The sequence below is a fragment of the Argentina silus genome (genome assembly GCF_951799395.1).
Source record: "Argentina silus genome assembly, chromosome: X".
NCBI classification, from domain to species: domain Eukaryota; kingdom Metazoa; phylum Chordata; class Actinopteri; order Argentiniformes; family Argentinidae; genus Argentina; species Argentina silus.
In genome coordinates, this window is record NC_139653.1 from 7,313,659 (window position 1) to 7,326,556 (window position 12,898).

General features: G+C 44.5%; 1 protein-coding gene across 1 annotated transcript in view; it reads right to left on the reverse strand.

Moving 5' to 3' along the window:
* Window positions 1-12,898, reverse strand: part of adgra1b (adhesion G protein-coupled receptor A1b) — a gene marked incomplete at both ends in the record, with an annotated part of 106,618 nt that overhangs the window by 68,876 nt on the left and 24,844 nt on the right. Inside the window, 5 exons of the mRNA XM_083696384.1 lie at window positions 4,580-4,798; window positions 5,064-5,225; window positions 6,884-7,033; window positions 7,316-7,535; window positions 8,277-8,441. Coding sequence (XP_083552510.1) covers window positions 4,580-4,798; window positions 5,064-5,225; window positions 6,884-7,033; window positions 7,316-7,535; window positions 8,277-8,441 — 916 coding nt within the window. The remainder of the gene's footprint in view (window positions 1-4,579; window positions 4,799-5,063; window positions 5,226-6,883; window positions 7,034-7,315; window positions 7,536-8,276; window positions 8,442-12,898) is intronic.

The following is a 12,898-nucleotide window of genomic DNA, read 5'->3' on the forward strand; positions in this document are numbered from 1 at the left end:
TTGTGACTGACAGGCAGCCGGCGGCATCAACAATGTGTGTTCATCACATATCTGGAGGTGAATCAACATTGTGTCACTGATAATTTGTGTGTGTGTGTACTGTATGTGTGTGTGTGCATGTGTGTGTGTATGTGCGTGCACTTGTGTGTGTGTGTGTGTGTTTGATGCGGTAGCACTGTACAACTGCACTGTAAATGAGCGTGGTAATTCACACACAGAAGTACTTCATGAAACAGTGCGAGTGCTGTATTGCGGCAGGGCAGTGCAGGGCATGGGAGAGGATGGCAGAGGAATGTAGAGCCCAGCTCCAGTGGAGGGTAAGCGTATTTCCTCTGTCCCTTATTCAGCGGAAATTGACAGATCTCCCCAAGGGCTCCCGATCACTATCCCTTGATAAGACTATTCCTTTTTTCAATCTCCCTCTCTACTCATCTCTCTCTCTACATCTCTCTCTCTACTCATCTCTCCCCCCCCTCTCTCTACATGTGTGTGAGTGACACACACACACAGACACACACACACACACTTTTTGTCTGCCTCTCAATTTCCCTTTCTTTATCTTTTGCTTTACCCCGTCTCTCATCCTCCGATTCTCACTCAATTCCAGCTCTCTTTTGCTCCCCTCTCGCCCATTCTCCTTTTTCTCTCTCCCTATCTCCCTCCCTCCCTCCTTCAGAGCAGCAGAGTGTTTCCAAAGCATTTAGCATTCAGGGCCTCTCACTGACTGCAGCATCACAGGCCTGTTTGCTTCAGAGAGCTACTCCAGGAAAAAGATGCAATTCTTGAGGGAGAGAATGCTTTTGCAGAAATTAAACAAAATACACATGCATGCACACGTTCACACACTCATACACACACACTCACATGCTCACACACACACACACACACACACACACACACACACACACACACACACACACACACACACACACACACAATGTGTAATGGCTGCTAATGTCCGTTCCAAACACGGAGCAGGATCTCGTCTCACATACAATTAACCTGGAGTCATTTGTGCATCAACTGTACAGGGGATTTGCATGATTTCCTCTCAGCCAGTCCTCTGCTTCAGCAGATACGGGTCAATGTGCTAATGAAGTCCTCACACCATTGATATGGAGTTAATTAGCATCATTCCTCCATTGGTTTACGCACAACATTCTCAACAACATGGCTAGTCTGTAACTACACATGTGTCCGGATTAGAGGAGATATCAATAATATATTAATATTTTGGCTCATAAATACTGTTGTGATATTATTGAATCTGGGAAAGTAGATTGTATTTGGTTTCCGTTAATTTCCGAGCAGTGGTGATGGCATGAGGGATTGTGTTGTGTTTTCCTGCCTGTTGCTCTGCAGCAACAGTTCCCCTGGTGAAGCTCTATAACCTGCGGGGTGACTGTTTAGTGCTGAACAGTGTAATTAAAATATGCTAAAGCTCCATGGAGCAGATGAGGGATGATCTAAAGAGAGGTTGGAATATCCCCTGGTTCATCCACAGGCGCTCGCTAATTACCTCTGAACGAGGAAGAGTCAGGAGAGGAGGGCGACGCGACTGGTAACTATGGCCTAACTAGCCACCGCCCCGTGGTCTGGTAACTATGGCCTAACTAGCCACCGCCCCGTGGTCTGTTCTGTTAGCTCTACTGCTACTTTCCTGTATGCCTTCTGATGGAATGCCATATTACCTCACTCTGTTTTTATGTATTCTTCCTGTAAAGCCCATTGTATTGCTTTTGTGTATGAAATATGCTATACTGTATAAATAATGCTTAATTTGATTTCATGCCATATGTCTTAGAAATTGTGGAAATTATGATGGTTTCCAAACGTGCATAAGTCATCATGGTTATCATTCAAGTGTGGAATCAAAATATGAGACGAAATGAGGAGTTGTTTAAAGGTTTGATATAATGAGCATCAGAAATACACAAAACATGGTGGGAGCATAGATTCCTCTAAGGGAGTCTACATTCAGGGTCTACAGTAGCTATACCCCATCGCAGTGGAAAAGTGCCACAGTCAGTCAGTACACATCAGTCAAAACAATGATTTTTTGATCTTGACTCTAATGGGGATTGGGCATATTGATGTCTGCCACACAGGAGACGCAAGTTCAAACTCAATTTGGTCACATAGAGCTGTATTCTTCTGTCATTTCACAATCACACTTTAAGAACATGGAGATGGTCCTAATCTGTAACAATATACATTTTAAGTGTATAAAATAATTTGTTTGTGTGACTGCATGTGTATATTTGTTATGAATACCAGTTTCCTTGTAGAGACTGCAGCTTGGCACTGTGGATGGGTGTGTGTGTCACAGGCTATTCCAGTGTTATTCAATCCAATTAGCAACTAGCCAGACATCTGAAACCACAGTATGTGCTGGATGAAAATGGTGTCTGAGGTCTGACATTATGTGAGGCTGTGTACAGTATGTGTGTGTGTGTATGTGTGTGTGTGTGTGTGTGTATGGATGTGTGTGTGTATGGATGTATGTGTGTGTGCGTGCGTGCGTGCATGCGTGTGTGTGTCTGTTTGGCTGGGTGTGGGCGCAGCATGTCCATATGCTGCATGCCTTAGTCCAGTTTAACCTGGCCCAGCACTAAATGAGTAGGAGGCACAGCCAGTGAGAGAGTGCAGATCAGACACCGATGGCGCGATGACTAAAACAGTTGTATGAACAGCACTCTGGCTTCAACCCCAGCAGTGTTAGAGCTCATCCATCCACAGCACACAAAGACTCTTTCGAGTCTCTGTCTGCAGTGCTTTTCAGATAGGGTGTTGAAGAGATAACACTGAAGATGCTCGGTAAGATGAGTGTGTGTGTGTGTGTGTGTGTGTGTGTGTGTGTGTGTGTGTGTGCGTGTGCGTGCGTGTGTGTGCGTGTGTGTGCGTGTGTGTGTGTATGTCTGAGTGGATTTACACTGTGAATGAACACTGTGTACACACACACCATCTTCACAGAGAGATGAGCTATTGGGCCAGCTCCCGCTTTGCATTTTTAATTGCTTTCTGTCTGCTGGTGAAACAAGGACAATCAAAGGAACCACTGAGCCTGCACCACCCCCACACCTTCCCTCTAGCCACCAGGGGGCCCTACAGTCAGAACTTGAATTGCCCTAGAGGAAGAGGCATTGACCATAGAACCGGTGCGAGTGCAGATAACCTCTGCAAACAACCTGAGGACATTCTCACTCCAACCAATGTTACTGTGAATCAATATGGTTACCTGACAATTTGTGAGCCAACGGTAGGAAAAGCTGCATGTCTGTGAAATTGAATCAGGGTGACCAGCTGATCGGCAGCAATCCATTAGACCTACTTTGCACAATACATCTGATAACTGCTGTTTTTCTTTCTTGGCGTGTTGCTGTCATTGGCACTGGTGTGCATACTTGTTGCTATCCAAAACAAATTTCTTCAGCATTCTAATTCTAATCCTGTAATGCATTCCTGCAATGTGCACAAAACAATCCCATGTGAAGCCTCCAGTACATGAGAGATGGCAGCTCAGGCTGATCACTGTGGTGGAAACAAGCAGCCTCTAAACAGTGTTTTTGAGGGGATGCCAGCGCCACTGTTACCGCGCTGCCTGTGTGTCCATGCCAGATCGCCAGTAATTGGAGGGGCCTTCCTTTCCATAGCTACGCAGTGCCACGTTGGAGGTTTGTACTCCCAGAGCAAGGACAAGGAAACTGCCAGGGCTTAAAAAGGGCTAGTTAGGAGAGACAGACCTGGCGGAGGCCCCATCCCAACCCTCAAAGGCCCCCACTGCTGGTGTGAGTGCCCTCACACTCTCCACTCCCACTGACCAACTCTCTCCATCTACCCCTGTGTGTGTGTGTGTGTGTGTGTGTGTGTGTGTGTGTGTGTGTGTGTGTGTGTGTGTGTGTGTGTGTGTGTGTGTGTGTGTGGCATTGCTTCACCTCTAGGAACCTCTTCATATCTACAGTAGACTAGTCATAAGTTTAGTCATTTAAAAAAAATGGTTCTTTACTCCACCATGGTTAGGTCAGCTGCACAATCTGGCTCAAAACAGCAACAGACAAAAAACTGAGGAATGATACTCAAAAAGAGTATAGAGTAAGTAAAATATAACTATTCAAATATTGCAGAATAATGAATGCCACCTCAATGCCAACTTGCATATGTACACAGTTTACTCTCTGCTGAGGTGGTATATTTGTAATTTGGGATGGGCCAGCTGGAGGTATAGCGAGGGAACAGGTGATTTACTGTGACAGGGACACAAGGCCGCTGTATCCATCACAGGGGAGTGGCCTACATTCCCTGACTCCAAAATTCCCCCCACCTCCATTCCTCCCCCTCAACAATCCACAGCTTATTACAGGCTGATATACAGCACGTATATACAGTACACGTCACCCTAACAGTCTTAGGCCAGACAGTAGCATCCCCTATTACTCTTACACTATGGAGTGTGCAGTAAAAGTGCACTCTTACAGTACACTTTCGAGTGAGTATCTTGAGTGTAATCCATTGTATTAGAGAGAAGAGAGAGAGAGAGAGAGAGAAGTCACATTATTATCATTATCTGATTAACTTGTACCTTGTTGAGCTGGCTGGCGGGGGAGCTGCTGCCGTTGACTGTGTGACATTTAAAGTTGAGCAGGGTGTCCCCGATGGCCTCCAGGTCCCCGTCAACCCCCTTGTGGGCTGGCCCGTTGGAGAGGGGCGGCAGGAGGGCACGCTGTACTGCCGTACACGACAGACCCAGGAAGTTAGATGGCCTGATCAGAAAAGCCTCCAGAGCAATGTTAGGAGATACCTGGAGAGAAAGAAAGAAAGAAAGAAAGAAAGAAAGAAAATAGTCTTCTTATGCTGGTCAGACTAACTGCTAATTGTACAGAGCTGGAGTAATAAACGTTTTTGGAAAACAAAGCAGCTTTAAAATGTCAATTGACCTTTGACCAGTCTTGCAGTGTGTGTGTGTGTGTGTGTGTGTGTGTGTGTGTGTGTGTATGTGTGTATGTGTGTGTGTGTGTGTGTGTGTGTGTGTGTGTGTGTGTGTGTGTGTGTGTGTGTGTGTTTACCTTTGATATGGCTTGAGTGTCTCTAGTCAGAGCCAGGTCCGCGATGCGCTCCACACACTGGACGATGCGCGTGCATGCCCTGGCCTCATTCTGGGCCATCCACAGGATGTGTTCCTCTACCAGCATCATGTTACTGGCAATGTCTGATATGTAGTCCCCGAGCTGTAGAAAAGAGAGATTCAACATCACCATCTCTCACATCCACTACAAGGGAACACATTTATTACCCCAACTGGGATGATGAGGGTGGTGATGGCAACTTAATTCATTATATAAGATTTAATTTAGATTAGCGGCTCCAATGGGGCATAATCACTTCCTTTTAAATGACAGTTGAACTATTTTCATGCATTTCATGGTTTCTTTATTCTTAAATGTTATTCAATGGGAGATGTTTTTTTTTATTAATTAGGGCTGTGAGTCGATTAAAACAATTAGTTGATTAATGTTTTCCTATTAGTTAATGTACCGATTAATCTAATGTGGAAATGTGTTTTTTTTTGCCTTACTTTTCACCTCGCAATTAAGGTAGTTGGAGATGTTCTAAAAATGTCTAGACAACAGACCCTGAAATGGTCCTTTAACAATGAGTGGGGGAGTAATAGGGTACTTTACAAGTTAACAATGAAATGATGGCCTCCAAATCAATGGTGCGTATTGCCATTCCCATCCCATAGATGAAGACAAATGAGTGCTAATTGCTTGAACCGTGCTTCCTTGTTTACTTTGCCACATGTCACACATTTTAGCTTTAACTTCTTGTGCTTGGTCTGATATATAGAAATTCTATTAATTTGTTAAAAAAAATGAGTTGTCAACTAAAGCATTAGTTTATTAATTGGTCTGATTAATCTAATATACTTTACAGCCCCAGTATTAATCATAGCCGTCTGGGGATCCCAGTATTGATGTATCTTCCAGTGGGACCTCTCAGTGGCCTGGAGTCAAACTAGAGTCCATTGCCCTGATGAACCAAACATACTGGTCACACTCATACACACTCCTCAGACCTTGTTCATGAGGTCAAACATCCTGTTTACTCTCAATATGTCAAATAGGGACAAAGCAGGTCCTCGGGCAGCCTAGCTGTCATTCAGGTGCATCATCATCATGACCAAGACAAACAGGAGGGAGAGAAACCTACTGTACAGCTTCTGAGAATCAATGGAAGGCTACCAACAGGATGGCAGCAGGCTAAGAAGTATTTCTTCCTGAACTGTAGGGCTTACTGTAAATTCAATGTTCGGTTCCTCAAATCGAGCTCCCTGAACCTGCGGCTATTTCTATTTAAGCTGTCGTCTGAACAGAATCTTACAAGAGGCCTGGAGCTGAAACACTGCCAGTGCTCACGGCACAAAGCCATAAATAATGCCAGGTCAAATATAGCAGCTAACAATAAGTATAGTTTCCCTAAATTGCATGTTACTAGATTGCTGCACTGATGACATCTGGGGAAATTAGCACTCAAACGTCAAGCTAACGTGTGGAGCTGGAGTCAAGCAGGCTAGCCAGCTAACCAGAGCAAAAAAGAGACATCCATTCATGTGCCTTTTCATTGCACTATAAACAGCCCTTCCAAAGGAAACAGTTAGGGTTCTTTATTGTGTCTTTTCTTGAATTGAAAATGTGCGGTCAGACACGTTCTAAAGTGTAGTGGACTGCTGGATGTGGAGGAAGTCTCTCTGTGTGTGTGTGTGTGTGTGTGTGTGTGTGTGTGTGTGTGTGTGTGTGTGTGTGTGTGTGTGTGTGTGTGTGTGTGTGTGTGTGTGTGTGTGTGTGTGTGTGTGTGTGTTGCTGAGTGCTGTGGGCTACCGCCATACATCTCTGCGCTGATCCACTAGACGGGTGAGCCGCTCCACCAGGTGTGTCACGTAGATCACGTCCATCACGTCGCTGAAGTGCGCCGCCCTGCTGGTGAAGGCCACTAACTGCTGGGCCAACGGCTGGGCGTTGGTGGTGTTTATGGTCATCTGGAAGAGATCACAGTGATGACTGAATTAGAATAGGCTAGAGAGCTAGGACTTTACACGTACAGATGTAATATCACCCATATGTCTCTGTCTCCCTGTGTATATGAATCCAGCAAGATATTACCTTAAATGCAGTTAAAAGTTAAAAGGTGCATGAATACATTTGAAGGGCGTACTGTAGCTACATTTCAGATAGTGTGGATGACCAGCCTGAAGGCTGTAGTTTAAAGCCTGACTCTCCTTGGATAAAGGTGAGATCTGATGAAAGGATAGTGGGCATACCTGAGTAAGCTCATGCAGTACGCGGGTCACCTCACTGGCATACGGACACTGGGTATAGTCCTCCTCTGCCCATCGACCCGCCCGGTCACAACGACGCCAGGCCTTCTTCTCCCTCTGGGTGGGGTGGTGTGGGGCTGTGCCGGAGGGGTGCGGGGCAGAGCCAAATGTGGCCGGGGCACAGGGCAGGAAGGCTAGTATCCCTGCCAGGGTCTTTGGCCACCTGTCACAAAACATGAGATTCCCACTAGCCTGGTCACCATGGTGTCATGTAGCCTTGCTAAGATAACACCATAGAGATAAGATAGCTTACATGTTGGTTAATTTCAACACTGGCACTTTATCTAAGTGAAAACATATTGACCAATATGTGGGGCCTGGAAGTCTGTTCTTCGGCTGTGGAACCTGCTCGCTCTCCCCCTGTCATCGTAGCACTAGCTACTTAGTAATGAATGGCACTAATTTCCCCCGCAACAAAAAAAATGTCTAATTTTCCAGCCCATTACGTCGTTGCTCGGTAGAAACAAAGGCTCCATGCTTACTGCACTGGGCTGTAAAGTACAGCAGCAACCATGAAGCGGACACAACAACACAACAGCAACAAGCCTTCCAGGTGGACAGGGAGAGGGAGGGGGTGGGCTCTTTCCCCCAGTATGTGAAGTGGCAGCCAGAGGACTAATTGGACTGTTTTATAGCATGCTAGAATGTTCATTTGCATTTCATTGATTAATATGCCATGCACTATGCATGGGGATAATGCATTAAAGTGACTTGCATTCAAAGAAATATTAATTACTAAAAAAAATCGTATTGTAGTTTCCTACTCCAGTTTAATGGTCTTTGCCTTTACCATGGTCACAATCTGTCTTCATGAATACCAACACGAGGTCTCTCTTGTTGTGGAACCCTTTCCTGTAGGTGACCTTGTCATTTAGGCCTGCTTGATCTCTGTCTGAACACCCACCTGAAGTCCCCCTTGTTGCTGCTGACCCTCTCTGCTGAACAGTAGGGTGCCGACGTCTCCAACACCACGATCTCCATCTGTCTGGACCTGTTGCCACGGGAACTAGTCACCTGGCACTCCCAGATGCCAGAGCCATCGATGTCGATGTTGGAGAGGATGACTTCGCTGGAGGAGAAGAGTAATCTGTGAGCCCTTGTGTCTGTGTCCTCATCACCTCATGAGGACTACTACAACTGTCTTACTTACTTACTACTCCAACAACTGTGGCCATGACAAGCTTTGCTGATTATCACTTATACAGAGCATATCTCCTTTGTAAAAGAGATTTCTAGCTCAAAGAGACGTGAGCTCAATAAACTAATTTAGAGGACAGCTCACTCATCATATTGTGTGAAAATAAACTCAACAAATTGCTAGGCAACAAAAACTATAAGCCTGGAAATATTTCAGTAGAAAAGCCAACTGTTTGCTTTACTAACACTATTCTAATTGCTGTAAAATCCAAATGTCCATGTGTACCTCAGAGAATTGTCCACACTTTGTGAAGCAGCAGTTATAGTGTTGTCCTCACAATACCAGTCGCAGTCTCTGACTATTTTTCAAATACGACTTTGGGGAACAACACTTCTTTGCATGGGTGTGCGACAGTTGACATTCAAATTATAAGTGACAGGCAAGAGAAGGCACTTAAATCTGCCACAGTAAAAATGATTAGTTGCTGAGTGCACTCTGATGTGCCAGAGACTAATCCTTGACAGTGCCTCGGAACAGAGGATGTGCAGGAAATATTTATTCAGAAACATGAACTAGAGAGTTCCCTAAAGGTTTTTCCCCCAATAATCTCCAATGGCTCAGCTTTCCCTCTCTTACGTTCCTGCCTCCTTCAATATCATTGGTCGGAATGAAAATAGACAAAAACATATTGAATATATCATATTCAAGCATATTCAAGGCCATCATATCAACTCACACCTGTATGTGATGCAACATGGAGAAAAAGCAAAGCTCTGAACAACGTTCTCATTGCCTGGACCTGAACTATTCCCAGTAACTTTGCTTCAATGACACACTCTGAGAGGATATAAATAATGAAATAACTATAGTTCCATCTGTGCTGCATTTGGCTGACCACTCATTTCTGAGAAGTGATTCCAAAGGCTTGAAATCAAATTTGAACGGTTGACTGAGATCGCGTCCGTGCATTAAAATGATGATTTAAGCCTTATCAATTAGAGTGCTGTGCATACTTTATTCTCTAAGATATTCTACGAGGATTCAGCACCCGAACAGTATTTTGGAATAAGATTTAAGTGAGAACACTGTTTCTATAATTCTAGTCGTGCTGTAATGCATGTATTGACTAAAGCACATACAAATCTGATAAGGCAAGTCTACAACTCTATCACAACTCATTCTAAAATCGACTGGTGGTCTGCTGAATGACAGCATATAGCCTGGTCTCCACCATAACACACATCTAAAACAGATATAGATGAAAGGTTGTGGCCTTTTCCCTGTCATGTCCCATGATAACGTTGAGGAATAGGTTGTGCTGTTGCTGCCATGCTGTACAGTACTTCAGAGTGACTGATTAAGTAAGCCCTCTGTGTGAGGCCGGTGTTGAGTTACCCCCCTGATAGTCAACACAGAGTTCCTGCCTCGTTAGTCTCTCCACCATACCACCACAGGCATCAATATAACACAGCTCTCTCTCTCTCTCTCTCTCTCTCTCTCTCTCTCTCTCTCTCTCTCTCTCTCTCTCTCTCTCTCTCTCTCTCTCTCTCTCTCTCTCTCTCTCTCTCTCTCTCTCTCTCTCTCTCTCTCTCTCTCTCTCTCTCTCTCTCTCTCTCTCTCTCTCTCTCTCTCTCTCTCTCTCTCTCTCTCTCTCTCTCTCGCTCCATAAAACAGCAGCCTCCTTCCAAGGGACACACCACAAAGTAGTGTTTCAACTCTCCAGTTAGGCCCTAAATAGAACTCCTCTGAGCTTCATCCAATATCAGCCTTTTCTGAGGACTCCTCCAGCTCTAGTTTATTTCTACCAGAAATCTAAGGGATTCAGACGGCCCCTTCCTTTTAAGACGGGAGATATGACACAGACTATTATGGTTATTAAGATAGAATGAAAATATGGTGATGATGATGATAAGTCATTGATGATGATGATGAGTAAGTAATTGATGACAATGATGATGTAATGATGATGATGGTGATGGAATGATGATGATGATGACAATAATGATGACAATAATAACAATGGTAAACAGCATGAAGATGGTGAAGTACTACATATGGTGGTACTGCATAATCCATACACATACAGCATCTGTGTTATGTATGGTAAATCCACTTTGTATGTATGTGTGTGTCAGGGTTTCCGTTAGCCCAAGTGGACCTCACAACTGTATGTATGTGGGGTCCCCTATGATGGCTGCCAAGGGGATTCACTCCTACAGGATAAAGTCGTCTTATGAGATAATATCATCCTATTAGATAAAGTCATCCTTTGATGGGATAACGTTGTCCCATGGGCAGTCTTAACATTATCCAATTCCCGATACATCATTGTGATACATCATTGTGAACCAAATGTCCTCTACTTCCATACTACTGAAATAATTTTCTGATTGCAACATATTCAACTTTAATCTGTCATTTAAGAAGAATACCTACGTGATGATATATCCCTACACACTCCTGGCAGCGAGGTTTCTAAACATCCTGTACCCGTGTACCTCCCGGGTAACTCCAATTTCGCCCACAAAAGGTGGAGGCAAGCAGTTTAGCAATCGTGATTGGGATTGATGATGCACACCGGCAAAACAAATTGCCTTCACCTGGGAGGTACACGGGTACAGGATGTTTGGAAACTGAGCTGCAAGGAGTGTTCTGGGATATCGTCGGGTAGGTATTCTGGGTAATATGGAAGTAGAGGACTTTAGGTTCACAATGAGGTATCGCAATCGGACAACGTTAAGACCACCTGTAGGACGACTTCATCTCGTAGGAGTGAATCCCCTCGGCAGCCAACATAGGGGAGCCTCGGACCCCACAAACGTAGAGTTATGTTATATAATATTATCACGTGGTGGTTTGTGAATTGTGTGATGTTATAATGTGGGACATCTTCTGTCATTGTGGGAATCGGGACAAATAGACAAATTGCGGTTGGGTGTTCACCCTAGGCCATCTCCATCTCGCATAACGTTGCTCTCTCTCGCTATAATAGCCTTTACTGACATGTGCCACTCTCGTGATCAGAGCTGTTTATTGGGTCCCAACATCGTCCCCACACTGTTGCGCACAGTGTATATAAGCCTGGAATAACAACAACTCAAGCCTGGCCTTAGTGGGAGTGAATTTACTGAGTAAAGTATGTTATTATTTGATTTCAGTGAATCACACGGCTAAGAGGCGTACGCTGCAAATCAGAAACGTGTGGTGTGCAAGCACTGGGGGCTGGGAGGAAGTGCTGTGGGAGATGATTCATGCAGTGTAAAGCCAATGACTATGCCCTGTCTGTTTTCAACAGTTTTATTGGCTTAATGAAGGCCAAGTTTGATGCGTTGGTTTACCAGACCTTTCGTGCATTTGGGAGGAAGTGTCTGGGAACGAGACTAATTGAGCATGAAGATGCAGTGAGCAGGCTGCAATGTTTTGCTTTTCAATCAAACATGTCATGTTAGTATAAGAACATCGTTCAACTTTATTTTATTACAACTTTACAGGCATTCTGTTTAGACTAATTACTATAAGAACACTTTTTTCATTCTGGGCACTGTGGGTGGATGCCCTAATTGGGTACCCACCCAGTGCATACGGATGTCTGGTAAATTTCACAAATGTAGCCTACGGTAAATTTAAATGTTGCCGGTCATTTGTCTGGTGCCACATTTTCAGAATGGAAACCCTGGTGTGTGTGTGTTTTCTTACCATGAACAGCAGAGCAGAGGGGACAGTTACATCACAGTTACATCACTGGTGAACAGAGGCCAACACACTACTGTGCCCTGGGAAATACCCCCCCCCCTCTCTCTCTCTGTCTGTCTATCCCCCTCCAACTGCCTGAGAAAGGCAAACTCACTGCTGAACACAATCACAACCAAGTGGCAACTAGATCATAAACTCTCCTGGATAGACTGCATCAACCTCAAACCGAAATAAACAGATTGTATATGGGTTAGTGCTGCCATCAGATTATGGGTCGTTGGGTAGACAACTTTTGAGGACAACATTAACGGTAGACAACATTTGGGGAAGGTCGTCCTCACACTGAATAATAAAATTGAGTGGGAGCGCTACAGCCTTGGAGCAGGACAGGGGCACACACAAAGCAATGACCTAAATCCCCACCAACACTGCTCTATTGTGGAGCTTTCTACACCGAGCGCTTCCCAAAGGCCTCATTAGGGATGCATTATGCTCTTGTGCTGATAATTAACCATTTGTTTAAATAATGTTGCTTTTGAGACTGTACACTTTAAAACCACACCCTCCCTAACAAACATTACTAAGCTTTGGCATTTTATATTTATATGAGCCTCCCTGTCTGAGCTAGTTTCACTGCCTCTTACATACTCTGTTCATGAGCATACTAAAGGAATAAAGTGACAGACAGCCTTGGA